This window comes from Lolium perenne, chromosome 7, assembly GCF_019359855.2.
Source record: "Lolium perenne isolate Kyuss_39 chromosome 7, Kyuss_2.0, whole genome shotgun sequence".
NCBI classification, from domain to species: Eukaryota; Viridiplantae; Streptophyta; class Magnoliopsida; order Poales; family Poaceae; genus Lolium; species Lolium perenne.
The window spans coordinates 149,357,417-149,370,575 of NC_067250.2; the positions used below are offsets into that span (position 1 = coordinate 149,357,417).

General features: G+C 48.1%; 1 protein-coding gene across 1 annotated transcript; it reads left to right on the forward strand.

Annotated features, from left to right (window-relative positions):
• The first annotated feature begins 3,462 nt into the window (after positions 1-3,462).
• On the forward strand, positions 3,463-4,717 carry LOC127303813 (probable LRR receptor-like serine/threonine-protein kinase At2g23950). The gene has a single exon (XM_051334515.2). The coding sequence runs from the start codon at positions 3,549-3,551 to the stop codon at positions 4,689-4,691; it is 1,143 nt and encodes a 380-aa protein (XP_051190475.1). The 5' UTR covers positions 3,463-3,548; the 3' UTR covers positions 4,692-4,717.
• The last annotated feature ends 8,442 nt before the right edge of the window (positions 4,718-13,159 follow it).

Here is a 13,159-nt window from a genome sequence, read left to right on the forward strand (position 1 = left end):
GTAGCAATTGGTATAATATAAGCATGGAACATGAGAAATTATAGATACGTTGGAGACGTATCAAGATGGCACATCTTTGCATTGATTAGGCATTAGTGGCAAGTTGAGGGGTAAACTTAGTCAATTTCTTGACTTAGCTTAGGGTTTAAATGCGAGAAAATATGGTGTATTTTACATCTATCAACGTGCATTTTACATCATCAATATTGTGACTCATATGATTAGTTTTGAATGATATTTTTCATGATAAATCATTATTTATGTACTTTTAGTTCATTTAGAGGACTTTCCTACAAAGTTCCTTTCGTTGGTATTTAATTTCTGGGAGGCAGAAAACGTTCTTTTTCATATTTTGTTGTTCTAGGGACCTTCTAGGCGCCTAAAAATCGAAGAAAAAAACAGGAGAAAAATAGTGGGGCAAAGAAGCATGCGAGGGAGGGCACAAGGGACGAAAGAGCACAGGTGGCGCGCCCTACCCGGCTAGGCAAACCACCCATGCCCAAACAGGCTTGGAGCATCGTCTCGGGTCACCCTTTTTACACACTTCTCATCTCGCCAGAAAACCTAAGCCATATTTTTCCCGAGATTTATTGAGGTGGCGGCGGAGGCAAAGTCTTCTCCTACTCCGGGAGAGGGCAGATCCTGCCATATCGGTGCCTCCGGTGAAGGGGAAATCAACGCCATCGTCATCACCACTCCTCCTTGATGTAGGTGAAGGCATCTTCATCAACATCTCCATCAACACCATCATCACCACCATCACCATCTACGAGATCGACTTCACCCCCTCATAGTTTGTCTTTATTTAGTGGAGAGATTATACTTTCAGATTGTGTTGTAATAATTATGCCTCTGGTCCATACATGTTTGGCAAGAGTAGTTCCCCATGTTCCCGAGGGCACATGATGATCTGACTATGATTCTATATGATGTGCAATGAGTATTTGGTCAAGTTTTTATCTTTTATGTTGTTCAGTGATGGTTTTATGTGAACGTCGGTTGCATATTATTTCACCTATATGGGCTCATAGTGCTACACTTTAATGCAATTGTGAATGTTGGAAGGGACGGAATGACATAATTTTTTTCCAATATTTTAGTTGCATTAGAGGGGTTTATGCCGGGGACCAATGAACCAATTTCTATGACGGGACATTTATGTCTTAATGATTCCTATACTTTCGCATGAAAATGTCTCTAGGAACGATCATAAGGGGCGTATTTTCTCAGATCTATAGCTGCACCTAATTTAGGCTCCGCCCCTAAGAAAATGAAACTTGACAAGATATTAACCATGTTGTGTAGAACTCTAACTGCTAGTAAATCCATGCCATTTTCGGGAAAACTTGTCACATAAAAATACACACACTTGAGCTTGTCCTCTTTCTGCATAGAGGATTGGGCTTTCTCTCATTGAGAGAATTTACATATTGCTATTTACTTTCAGTACTTTATTTTATTTGAAACTATACACCCAAAACATGACGCATTCTTGTTATTGTTTACTTGTCAAATCTGCTAACCAATACTTTCAACTCCTCGTGCGTTCGACAACCTATATTACTGATAAGTACTACAATTGATCTCCTGCACTTGGGAGCCGTCACCTAGCAAACCCGCTCCCCACCCACCTCGATGCTCACCGGCAATAGATCCTCCGCCCTGAGTCGTCCGCTAGCAATTCCGGGACACCTCACGGCCATCCTGCCCGCGAGGCGTTTGCCCTTTTGCTTGAGATGGATTCAGAAGACGAGGAGATGGTTGCTGCTCTGTTTGAGGAAGAGGCCAAGGATGCTACCGCATCCGTCGATGACAGCGAGCATATGGAGATCCTGACTGGTCTCCTAACCATGCACGCCAAGGATTCGAATCCGCTTCGTGGTGGTTCAAAGCTAGGGTGGCACAAGCAAGCCGAGGCAAAAGCTGGAGGGTATTGCATGTTGTACGCCGACTACTTCGCCGATGATCCACTGCACGGGGAAGTGGTATTTCAGTGTCTTTTCAGGATGAATTGGAGTTTTTTCATGAAGATTGCGTTGGTCATGAGGGACTATGACACGTACTTCATTTTCAAATATTATTGTGTTGGTACGATCGGGTTTTCCTCGATCTAGAAGTGTACAACTGCTTTGAGGATGCTAGCGTATGTAGCTCCTGCTGATACACACGATGATTACATGTGTATGCCCGAGTCCACTGCACATGTTTGCATGTATCGGTTTTGACAGGAAGTGGTCGAAGTGTTTGGAGAACTATACTTGCAATCACCCACTCTAGAAGACAGTGCTCGGATCATGGCACAAAATGCAGCAAGAAGATTTTTAGGGGTGCTTGGAAGCATCCATTGCATGTATTGGCACTAAAAGAACTGTCCATTTGCTTGGCAAGCAATAAAGAGATTGCTGCGTGATACTTGAGGCATTGGCAGTGAATTTGGCATTCTTTATTTGGCATGGTTGGATCTCACAATGGCATCAACTTGCTGCAGTGCTCCAATGTATTTTGAAGTCCAGTCTCCTCTTGTGAACTATGTGATCAATGGCCACGAGTATACCACATGATACTACCTGGCGGATGGGATCTATCAAAGATGGGCAACATTTGTAAACACAATCTCAGGCCCTACTCCGGGAAAAAGAGCTTGGATTGCTCAGTGCAAGGAGGCTTGCAGGAAGGATATCAAGCGGCCTTTTGGTGCCCTCCAAGCTTAATTTGCTATTGTCCGGTTTCCAAGTTTTACGTGGTTGACATATCAGATGATAGATGTGATGATTGCATGCGTGATCTTGCACAACATGATCATTGAGAGTGAGCGGGAGCATCCAGTGATTGACCCAGAACCATGGCAACGACGGAGTCCTCTTGTGGTAGTTGGTGGTCTGGTGCCGCCTGCGTTAGCTACCTTTCTCTCCATGCGTCGGAAAATCCGAGACACGGATACTCGTCACCAGCTGCAAGACAATCTGGTGGATCATCTTGAAAGGAGGGGCCTAGTTTCTCCTATTTTAACTATGATTTCTATTATGCGAAACTATGATTTCTATTTTATTTGTGTGACTCCGTTGTTTCACATAAACCTATTTATTCAAATTTGTTGGCCGTTTGGGGCCGTGGGAGGCAGTTTGGGTCCTAAATTTCACAACGCCGGCAGAGGCCGAATGGAGAGGCGAGTGGAGATACTCTAATGTTCATATTTTATTACTGATGAAAAGGAAAGATATACCCAGGGATGGAGACAATGAGATAGGCAAAATCAAGAATCACTTTTCAACACCACTCTTACCAACCCTTTGCTCACATCCAACAAACCCTTGATTAATGACAGGAGATCACGTTAGCTATAACAACTGGTACCTGTTCAAGTGCTCACAAACATAAAAGTACAAGTTTCCAATGCCTAACCATGGTTTTATCCTTTATTCTTCGATTGACCCAAGTGCGTACGCGTGCCTGAACGTGTGCAGATTGTTCAGGTGACAGTACTGAGACGCTCCGTCTAGTGCTCGCCTCCCCGACATCGCAGTCGCAGAGCTCCAGTTGATTCAGCCATGCACGACGCCATCGTGGACGCCGTACACCACGCCGTCGTGGCCGCAGCCGCCGCCGCGTTTGTCGCGCTGGCCGTCGCGCTCTACCTGCTTTGGCGCAAGAAGCGCATGGGCGCCACGACCGGCGCCGACGGTTTGGGCTCGTCCCAAGTTCCTCTGCCGGTATTGCCGCTGGCCGACGTGGAGCGCGCCACGGACGGGTTCCACTCCAGCCGGGTGATCGGGCAGGGCCGGCACTTCACCGTCTACGCGGCCACGCCGGGGCTCGCGGCCAAGCGCATGCGCCCGCACCTCATCCTCGGCGACCCCGGCGGCCGCCGTTTCCCCACGGCCCTACGCTCGCTCACCGTCCCGCCCCACCCAAACCTCGCCGCTCTCGTCGGCCTCTCCGAGGGGCCCGGCGAGCGTGTCCTCCTCGTCGAACGCGCCTCCGCCGGTTCCGTCAGCCTCGAGGCCCTGCTCCACGGCGCGTCCGCGGCGTGCACCCAAAAGCAGCTGCCTGTGCTGACATGGCCCCTGCGGGCCGCGGTCGCCGCCGGTGCGGCGCGAGGTCTCGCGCACCTGCACGAGCACGGCATTGCCCATGGCCGCGTGCGGCCGTGCAACGTGCTGGTCGACGCCGCTGCCACGACCTCGCGAAGACGGCCGCGGCAAACCGCCAGGGTCAGCGACTACGGTCTGTCCTCCTTTCTCGACCACGAAGACGACCCGGGCCTCTTGGACGTCCGGGCGGAGAGCGACGTGTACATGTTCGGGGCGCTGCTGCTGGAGATGATGACCGGCCGGCGGTGGGACAGCGGCCGGCTGGCTGATTGGGCGCTGCCGCTGATACGTGGCGGCACGATAGAGGAGGTCCTGGACTCGCGAGCCGGCGCGCCGGCCGACAAGGTGGAGTCGCGGCTGCTGGCGCGGACTGCAAGGGTGGCGCTGGCGTGCGTGGGAAACGACGGGCGCAGCCGGCCGGGGATGCCGGAGGTGTCGGCCATCCTTAACGACGTGGAGGCGGCGTACCAGGCCCGCGACGGGGCGGAGGTGGCGAAGGTTAGAGAGAAGGAGGACGGCGAAGGGCGCCTCAGTGGGTGCCTTCTTGGTCCGGGCCGCAGCGTGCACAAGAAGGAGACGCTGCTCGGGCTTCCCGTGTGAACGATGCAATCGTAGCTGTTCGTCTTAACGAATGTTCGTCTTCAGTTAACCCTGTTATGTTTGAATCAAAATGGTACGGAGTACTTCCTTTCCACAAAAGATAAATTTAGATATATGTAGAAACTTTTTAATCTATACATATCTGAATTTAGTTAAATCTTGAACGTCCTTCTATGGATGGAGGGAGTAGTTTAATTCTGAAATCTGCTTACACGTGTTCTAGGATTATTCCGGGTGTTCTTTTCTTTCTTGATTTTTTGTCGTTTTAGGAAAGGACAACCCTAAACCGACTAATCAAATCCCCGATCCCCTGTTTAGCCATCCTCCGATTAAAAGGATCTAACCATCACATTCAAGTCAATGGTCTCACGCAAAAAAGAAGCCCACCGTCCTTCTCCTCCCGACCCCTCAAGTACAGAGGAGAACCGGGCAACACCGATGACCCCTGCTTGGAGCAACGTCGGCGAAGTCGAGCCCGACTTTCATCACCCGCCGGTAACATCATCGCCCCTGCTTGCCTCCACTCATGTAGAGAAGCTTCGGTCGTCGGCGCTGCTTTCAAGCAAGACCACCCCTCTGTTGACAACACCGTCATCCCTATTCCCACCAGCGTTGTTGTCGGTCGTAGCACCGCCGCCGCCAGTTCGCATCTGTGAGCAACATTGGTGGATGGCTTGCAGCAACACCGACAATCGATTGCAGCAGATCCGGTGACCATTTGTAGCTGGCCGACTGTAGAATCGCCGATTGCCATATGATTAGCAGAGGCAGCGGTCGATTGTAGCAAGGACAACGGTTGATTGTAGCATCGCCAATGGCCTTTTGCAGCAGACCCAGTGGATGTTTGTACTAGAGACAACGGCCGCTTGTAGTAGTTGGAACCCGGGATGGACTTGTCGGCGTCGATGCAAACCTCGAGGAGGCAGATCTCGCTGTCGTCCTGGCTATGGCCCTTCTTGGCTAGCTCATGGGAGCAGCGGTGGCACGGTGGTTGCATCGGGTGGATTTGTGTGGGGAATACTAGAGCTGGAGCGATAGTTTTGGAAAGATGGAGATGAGAACATGGGTGGATCCACCTTAGCGCGTCCGTTCGATCCTAGTTTGCCACGGAGCGGGACATGTGTCAAGTGCTGCGATGGGATCGTCTGGGAGAGAGATAATGTTTTCCTTTTGGAACCGGTGAAAGTGCATGGAGCCCCCATGTGTGGTTTTGGTAATTAATGACAATCCCTATGGACTAATGTTTGCATTGAGTTATATTTGTAGGAGTTGTCCATAGGCAATTCTTGAACCATATGTTGGCTTCAAGGTTGCAATAAGAAGAAATTGATGAAGGATATCAAGTGTCAAGTATGTCTTGAAGATGAAGATGAAGTGAGCCCTCAAGTTACTTCAAGACATCAACATGATGAAGAATGAAGAAATGAAGTGCAAGTTCAAGAGGAGCCATCTCGAAGAGATCCTTTGCTTGAGTCTTGCCATCCATATGGTGATCATGGATATGTGAAGATGCGCCGAAGAAGAAGCTCTCCCATGGTGGATTATGGGGGAGCAATCCACATGGTGGTCATGGTTATGTGAAGATGCGCCGAAGAAGTAGCTCTCCCATGGTGGTTTATGGGGGAGCAATCTACAAGACTTCGTCAAGCAAGCACAAGCAAGAAAGGCGTTCCATCTTGTTGAGGTCAAGATCGTCGTCATCAAGCTCAAGTGGAATGCGCAAGTATAAGGTTTGCTCTTGATAGGGTTTCTTTCTCACCGGTCTCATAGTGTAGTTGGAGACCGGTTTATAGTTTAGTTGCCGTACTATCAAGAGGGCTCTCGAGTGAGTAACTCGATCGTATCGTTCGGAGAGAGCTCAAACCTTTGCATCCTTGCATCATCTTTCTTGGTTGTTATTTGGACCTTATCCATGTGATGTTTTAGAGCTTGTGCTTATTCTCATGACAAGCTCTAGTTCATCGAAAACGGATTTTGCATAGATCACTTGTTGCGTTTTCGAGTTTGGTTAATCATCTTTCTTGGTTATTATTTGAATCTTATCCATGTGATGATTTAGAGCTTGTGCTTATTCTCATGACAAGCTCTAGTTCATCAAGAATGGTTTTTGCACGGGCAACTTGTTGCATTTTCAAGATTGGAGGTTTTACCGGTATGTCTTTTTTAGATAGGTCAAACCTTTCATCATTTGTTTCTATCCTCCCTTGTTGGACTATGATGGTTTCCTGCATGATCTTGTAGAGCGTGTTCCTAGATTTAAAACAAGCCCAAGATCATCAAAATCGGAGTCCGGATGCTAAAGTTATGCCCGTTTCAGTTTGATGTTTCTGCCAGTTTTCAGGGGGGCGGATATTCCGGCCCAAGTTTAGGGCGGATAATCCGGCCCCCCGGAAAAATCCGGTTTTTGGACAAATCCGGGCAAATATCCGGCCAAATGTCCGGCCCCCATCCTGAGAGCAGTTTTCTCATGTCCTTAGCCGTTTTTTGGGGCCCGGATATTTTGCAAATATACGGCCCGGAAAATCCGGCCTGAGCACACCCAAACGGTCATATTTCGATGGGAGGGGGTATTTAAGCCCCCCTTCTTCCTCCTTGGGCAGCTACCTCTTCCCCTTTGTGCTCTCCACCATTGTTGACCTTGAGAGCTTCCCTTTCCCTCTACTCCTCCTATGCTTCTTGAATCTTTTTGAGGGAAAAGGAAGAGGAGATCTAGATCTACATTCCTACCAATCAAATCCCTCTCTTTGTGAGGGGAATCCACTAGATCTAGATCTTTGAGAAATTTGGTGTTCCTCCTCTTATTTGTTCTTCCTCTCTTATTCCCCCAATAGCTTTTGTAGCTTTGTTGGAATTTGAGAGAGAAGGACTTGAGCATCTTTGTGGTGTTCTTGCCATTGCATTTGGTGCATCGGTTTGAGTTCTCCACGGTGATTCGTGGTGGTGAAAACAAGAAGGTTGTTACTCTTGGGTTCTTGGAACCCTAGACGGATTCTAGGCCTTTGTGGCGATTTGTTGGGAGCCTCCAATTAAGTTGTGGATGTGTGCCCCAATCTTTGTGTAAGGCCCGGTTTCCGCCTCGAAGGAAATCCCTTAGTGGAACCGTGACCTAGGCCTTTGTGGCGAGGGTCACCGGAGATTTAGGTGAGGCGCCTTCGTGGCGTTCGGTGTGTGGTGTGAGTACCGCATCTTTGGGTGAGGCCTTTGTGGCGTTGGTGTGCATCGAGCAACCACACCTCAAGGTGAGCCTCTTGTGGCGTTCAGGAGCACTAAGCAACCGCACCTCTCCACCGGAGATTAGCACTCGCAAGAGTGTGAACTCCGGGATAAATCATCGTCTCCCGCGTGCCTCGGTTATCTCTATACCCGAGCTCTTTACTTATGCACTTTACCTTGTGATAGCCATCGTGCTTGAAGTTATATATATCTTGCTATCACATACTTGCTTGTATTGCTTAGCATAAGTTGTTGGTGCACATAGGTGAACTCTTGCTTAGAATAAGTTGTTGGTGCACATAGGTGAACCATAGTATATAGGCTTTGGGCTTGACAAAGTAAACGCTAGTTTTATTCCGCATTTGTTAAGCCCATCTCGTAAAAGTTTTAAATCGCCTATTCACCCCCCCCCTCTAGGCGACATCTGTGTCCTTTCAATTGGTATCAGAGCAAGGTCTCTCATTCTTAGGCTTCACCGCCTTGAGAGTAAAGATGTCGGTTAGGGGATTAGATCACAATAACTTGTTTATATTTGTTGGCACAAATTATGATCTATGGAAAATTTATGTGCTTAATATTTTGCGGGGTATTTCCCCGAACATGGAGCGATTTCTTGACATGGGTTTTTCTTCTCCTAAGGATCCCCAAAATTTATCTTATGAGGAGAAGAAAAACTCTTGTCTCGATGCTCTTGCTTCTCATGTGTTTTCCATTGTTGTGAGCAATGTAGTTACTTCTTCAATCATGCCTTTTGGGAGCGCTCATGAATTATGGACAAAGCTTCGAGATAAATATGATGTGTCCAATATCATTGAGGATGATTGTATTGCTTCCACTTCCGGCCGTGATGAGTTCTCATCTTCATCCACTTCACCAAAGTGTTTCAAGACACAAGGTAATGATATGGTGAGTGGTGATGGAAATTGCAATGTTGGTATTGAGCTTACTATTGATGATCCTTCATCTATATCTCATTGCAATGGTTCATCTTTGGACTTAAACACATCTAGCACTAGAAATGATTTACATGCTTGTGTTGATAGTCCTTGCATATCATGTGTAAGTTGCTTGAATAAATCTAATGATGATATGCTTGCTTTGTCTTGTGGCCATGATAAAAATGCTTCTATTTCCTCTAGTTGTTGTGTGACTAACATTGTAGAGGAAACCAAAGATTTTATTGGTCAAGACAAGATCTTGAAAGGAGCCTCAAGTAACTCCTCATCTTTATCTCACGGTCCTCATATATGCCTTATGGCCAAGGGTTCCACGGTACCTCCTACCATGGAACCTAATATGTCTCGTGGTGATAAGGATGAGGATGAATATGAAGAAGAGGATTGGGTTGTGTCTCTACGCGATAAGGGTAAGAGCGTATTCAAGGTTATTTGCAAAGATAAAATTGCTAGCACTCACTTCTTTGAAATCTTGACTACCGCTATTGAGAGCCAAAAACTTATTTGGATGCATGAGAACACCATTGATAAAAAGGGTGCTCTTGAACGAGAGTATGCCAATGATGTAGCATCCCTAAAGAATTATCTTGAAGAAGAACAAGAGACCATAGCCTCTCTTGAAGAGCAACTTGAAACCCTTGAAGTGTCTCAAAATGAAATAGTTTCTAAACTCACTAAGGAAAGAGACCATGCTAAAGCTCAAGTAAAAATGCTTAAAAAGGAAAATCCCAAAGTTGGTGTTGGTCATAATAAACTTGTTAAGGATCTAGATGATCTAGACAAGGCCCACAAGGTCTTGGAGAGCGAACACTCTATCCTCACCAAGTCCCATGAGCAACTTCAAGCTTCCTATTTAAAAGAGCATGCTATGTTACCTTCTCTTCTTAATATGTCTTGTGATGATGCTTGTGCTACTAACTCTACTTCTTGTGAAGCATCTATCTTGAAGGAGAATGTTGAGCTAAGGGCTCAACTTGAATTGCTAACTAGCAATTATGGGAAATTGGAAGAAAATCATGGAAAGCTTTCTAGCTCCCATGAGGATCTTCTAGCCTCCCATGATAGGCTAAAGTTAGCTCATGAGGCTATCATATCGAAGGCAACACCTTGTGAGCCTCATGTGGATACTAGCACTACTACCCAAAATGCTATATTGCCATGTGCTAGTTGACAAGGTATTAACTTGTCAATGCCTATGGATTGTAGGCTAGGGTTTAGTTGGAAGTAGAGGGCAAGTAGATCTCGAAGGTTTCAGCCGAAAAGTACTCGACGATTATGAAAACTAGGGTTTGTAAACAATGATTCGATGATTTCTGCGTCCTTCGACTCCCCCTTATATAGGAGGCGGAGCCGAGGGATTCGTGACGTACAAGTTACAGAGTCCGGGAAGGTTTCTAACTCATCCCGCAAGATTACAAATAAGACTTTCTATTACACCTCTAGCTTTCCTTAATAATATCTTGGGCTTCTGAATCTTCTTATTCTTCGGGTAGTGGGCCTTCAGTAAACCCCGGGTACTATCATCGGCAGGCCCATTTGGGATGCCTATGTCAGTAGCCCCCGAGATTTTGCTTGAATCGCAGAGTTAAGGAAAATCTCCACTGTTTATTTTTATTCGACAACTTCAACTTCTCTATATTTCTTCTCATAAACTTCTATATTGTACAGGGATAACGGTAGTTGGGGCTAGTTCATCTGACGGATCAGGTACTAGTTAACTGCTCTCGTGGCAATCCGCAAAAACCTACTTCAAGATCACGTCCCTGGACATGACCTCGGGATACTGGTGTAAACTTCGACAAGTGCCGCTTAAGGTCTTACCATTCTGTCGAGTCCCAGTAAAATTTATCGAGTACCTAACGCGTCCGTTAGGATTTTTCTTCGTATCTGTTGATACGGATAAAAGTAGCAGAGCGCAGTCTTCGGCGATGCCACGCCCAGTAACGGATGCTGGGTCTTACCTTCGCAAATTTGCGGCATTCAGAAATTGATCGCAACTTTGGCGTTCTGAGAATATATTGTCAAGTGCTTTTTCGGCTGTTGGAATGGCACATTTTATCGAGTCAAAGATGACTTATATTGCTCTCCCGATGGGAGTATATGCAGAGTTATTTATAACTCAAAATATACTCTTTTGCTTTGCTATATTTCTTTTTGCTCTTTCATTCTTTTCTCGTCTTCTGCCTTCTCTCTTTTTTTTTTAATGATTTCATCGGGCACGCGAGCAGCGTTCCCGATGAGAGTAGCCCCCGAGGCTACAGCCAAGGACTTGTACTTGGTTGTAGGCTCCACGCCTTATGCCGCTATATTTTCTTTTTATCTCCCGAAGTTTTATAATTCCTCGGGTGCGCGAACAGCGCTCCCGATGGGAGTAGCCCCCGAGGCTATGAGCAAATATTTTGTATTTGATCATAGGCTCACGCCATTTCTATTTTGTCTTTCTGGATCTTTTTTCTTTTTTCCAAAGTAGCCCCCGAGCATTTAATCAAAAACTTGTATTTGATCAAAAGCTCAGCATTATTTTTCCATGTCACCTTTTATGAAATTGTAGAGTCGAATTTCTTCCTCTACCAAGGTGACGTTATTGCTGACGATAGCCACGATTGCGATCCGAAAATCGCGAGAAGCCTTCTCCCACTGCCTTGCGGGCCCAATTGATCCACTATCTTGACACGTCGTGCAAGTGGGGGACACACGTCCTCCGCTTTTTTTGGCGCACGTACCGTAACTTCCCCAACGTTGAATTATTTTTTTACCCTTGTTGCCACGTGGCTATCATCTGCCACACACTTTCCTTATCCAACGGTCCGCCGGTTCACCGCACCCCTATATAAGTTCGTCTTCTTCCTCCTTGAGCACTTCCGCTCGCGCCGTCCTCCTTCTCTCATCTGCAAATTCCTCCTGCGATCCACAGCCTCCTAAACTCCTCGCCTCCAAGCTGCAAACCCTGCGCCATTGTTGATGCCACCTCGTCGATTGACAAGGCACAGCACGCCGGAGTCCTCCATGGCCGCCGTGGATCTTGGGGCAGCGGAGTGGGAAAGATCAAAGATTTCCACTCAAGACATCAACATGCTCAAGAAGCTGGGGATCAGCAAGAAACCCAAGGCACTGTGCTTCCCCTGTGAGGAAAGCTACCCAACCCCTCCAATGGGGTACCGGGTAAGTTTTGTCGACCACCTCTGTTGTGGGTATACTTCATGGGTGTACCATCGACAGTGCCTAGATCCGGCAAGCCCGGGTGGCCCACAGACGGTGATGAGGCATGTGGCCCATCGGGCGGCCCAGTTGCTGTTGATCATGAAGGAAGAAGTCCGGCCCAGGATCAGCAACCCGGATCCGTACCGACATAGGAGTAACCCGGATCCATGGAGGCCCACGAGGAACCCGGATCCAGTACGACGTGTATGAGAGGCGGATCCGTGACGTGCACGGCAAGATATTGTACCGTATCTAGGTTGTCTGTAATCCGGCTAGGACTCTCCATGTAAACCCTAGATCCGTGCGCCTTTATAAGCCGGATCCCGGGAGCCCTAGAGGCACAACCACAACTCATTGTAACAACGCGAAAGCGCCCAGATAATTCCAGACAAGCAGCAGTAGGCCCTGTCATCGTGCAGGTGTTCGAAGGCCGGGTAACTCGCGTACCACCGTCCCGTGTGCACTCCGCCCTATGGCCCCTACTTCTTCTCCCCCTCGTGAGGATCCCTCCTCCGAGGTACCGTCGATTAGGCAACGACAGTTGGCGCCCACCGTGGGGCCTGTGGCGTCTGGAGGCCGGAACCGGGAGGGTTCCGCCATGGGAAGCTACGACGACACCATCGCTGTGGGGCGCGTCCTTTACGCCGGAAATCTGCCGATCGTCCCTCCGGATGAGTGCTGGATTCCGGCTAGGACAAACCCCGTCAAGCTCTCCATCGTCCCAATTGGCGGCATTCACATCTTCATCGGGGAAACCGTCGATTCCGACGGAAACCCACTGGTAAGTAATGCAGACGCGACCGCCGCAGAGCTGGACGCTGTCGCGAAGATCCGATCTGAGATGCAGGAGCTTCCCAAGGAAGATTCCGCCTTGGATCTGGAAATTTCAAAGCCCACCCAATCCGCCCCTGAGCAGGAAACAAAGGTGGAAGACCAATGCAGATCCGCCTGGGTCTCCCAGGTGTTAGAAAAGCAGAGGTGCCACTTCGTACACTTCTTGGCCCATACCGCCGGAACCACCCCTCAAGAAGACGGAGCTGGTCCTGAGCAGGTAGAGGTACCGGAAAGCGGCGCAGATCCGGATCAGGCCCAGCCTGT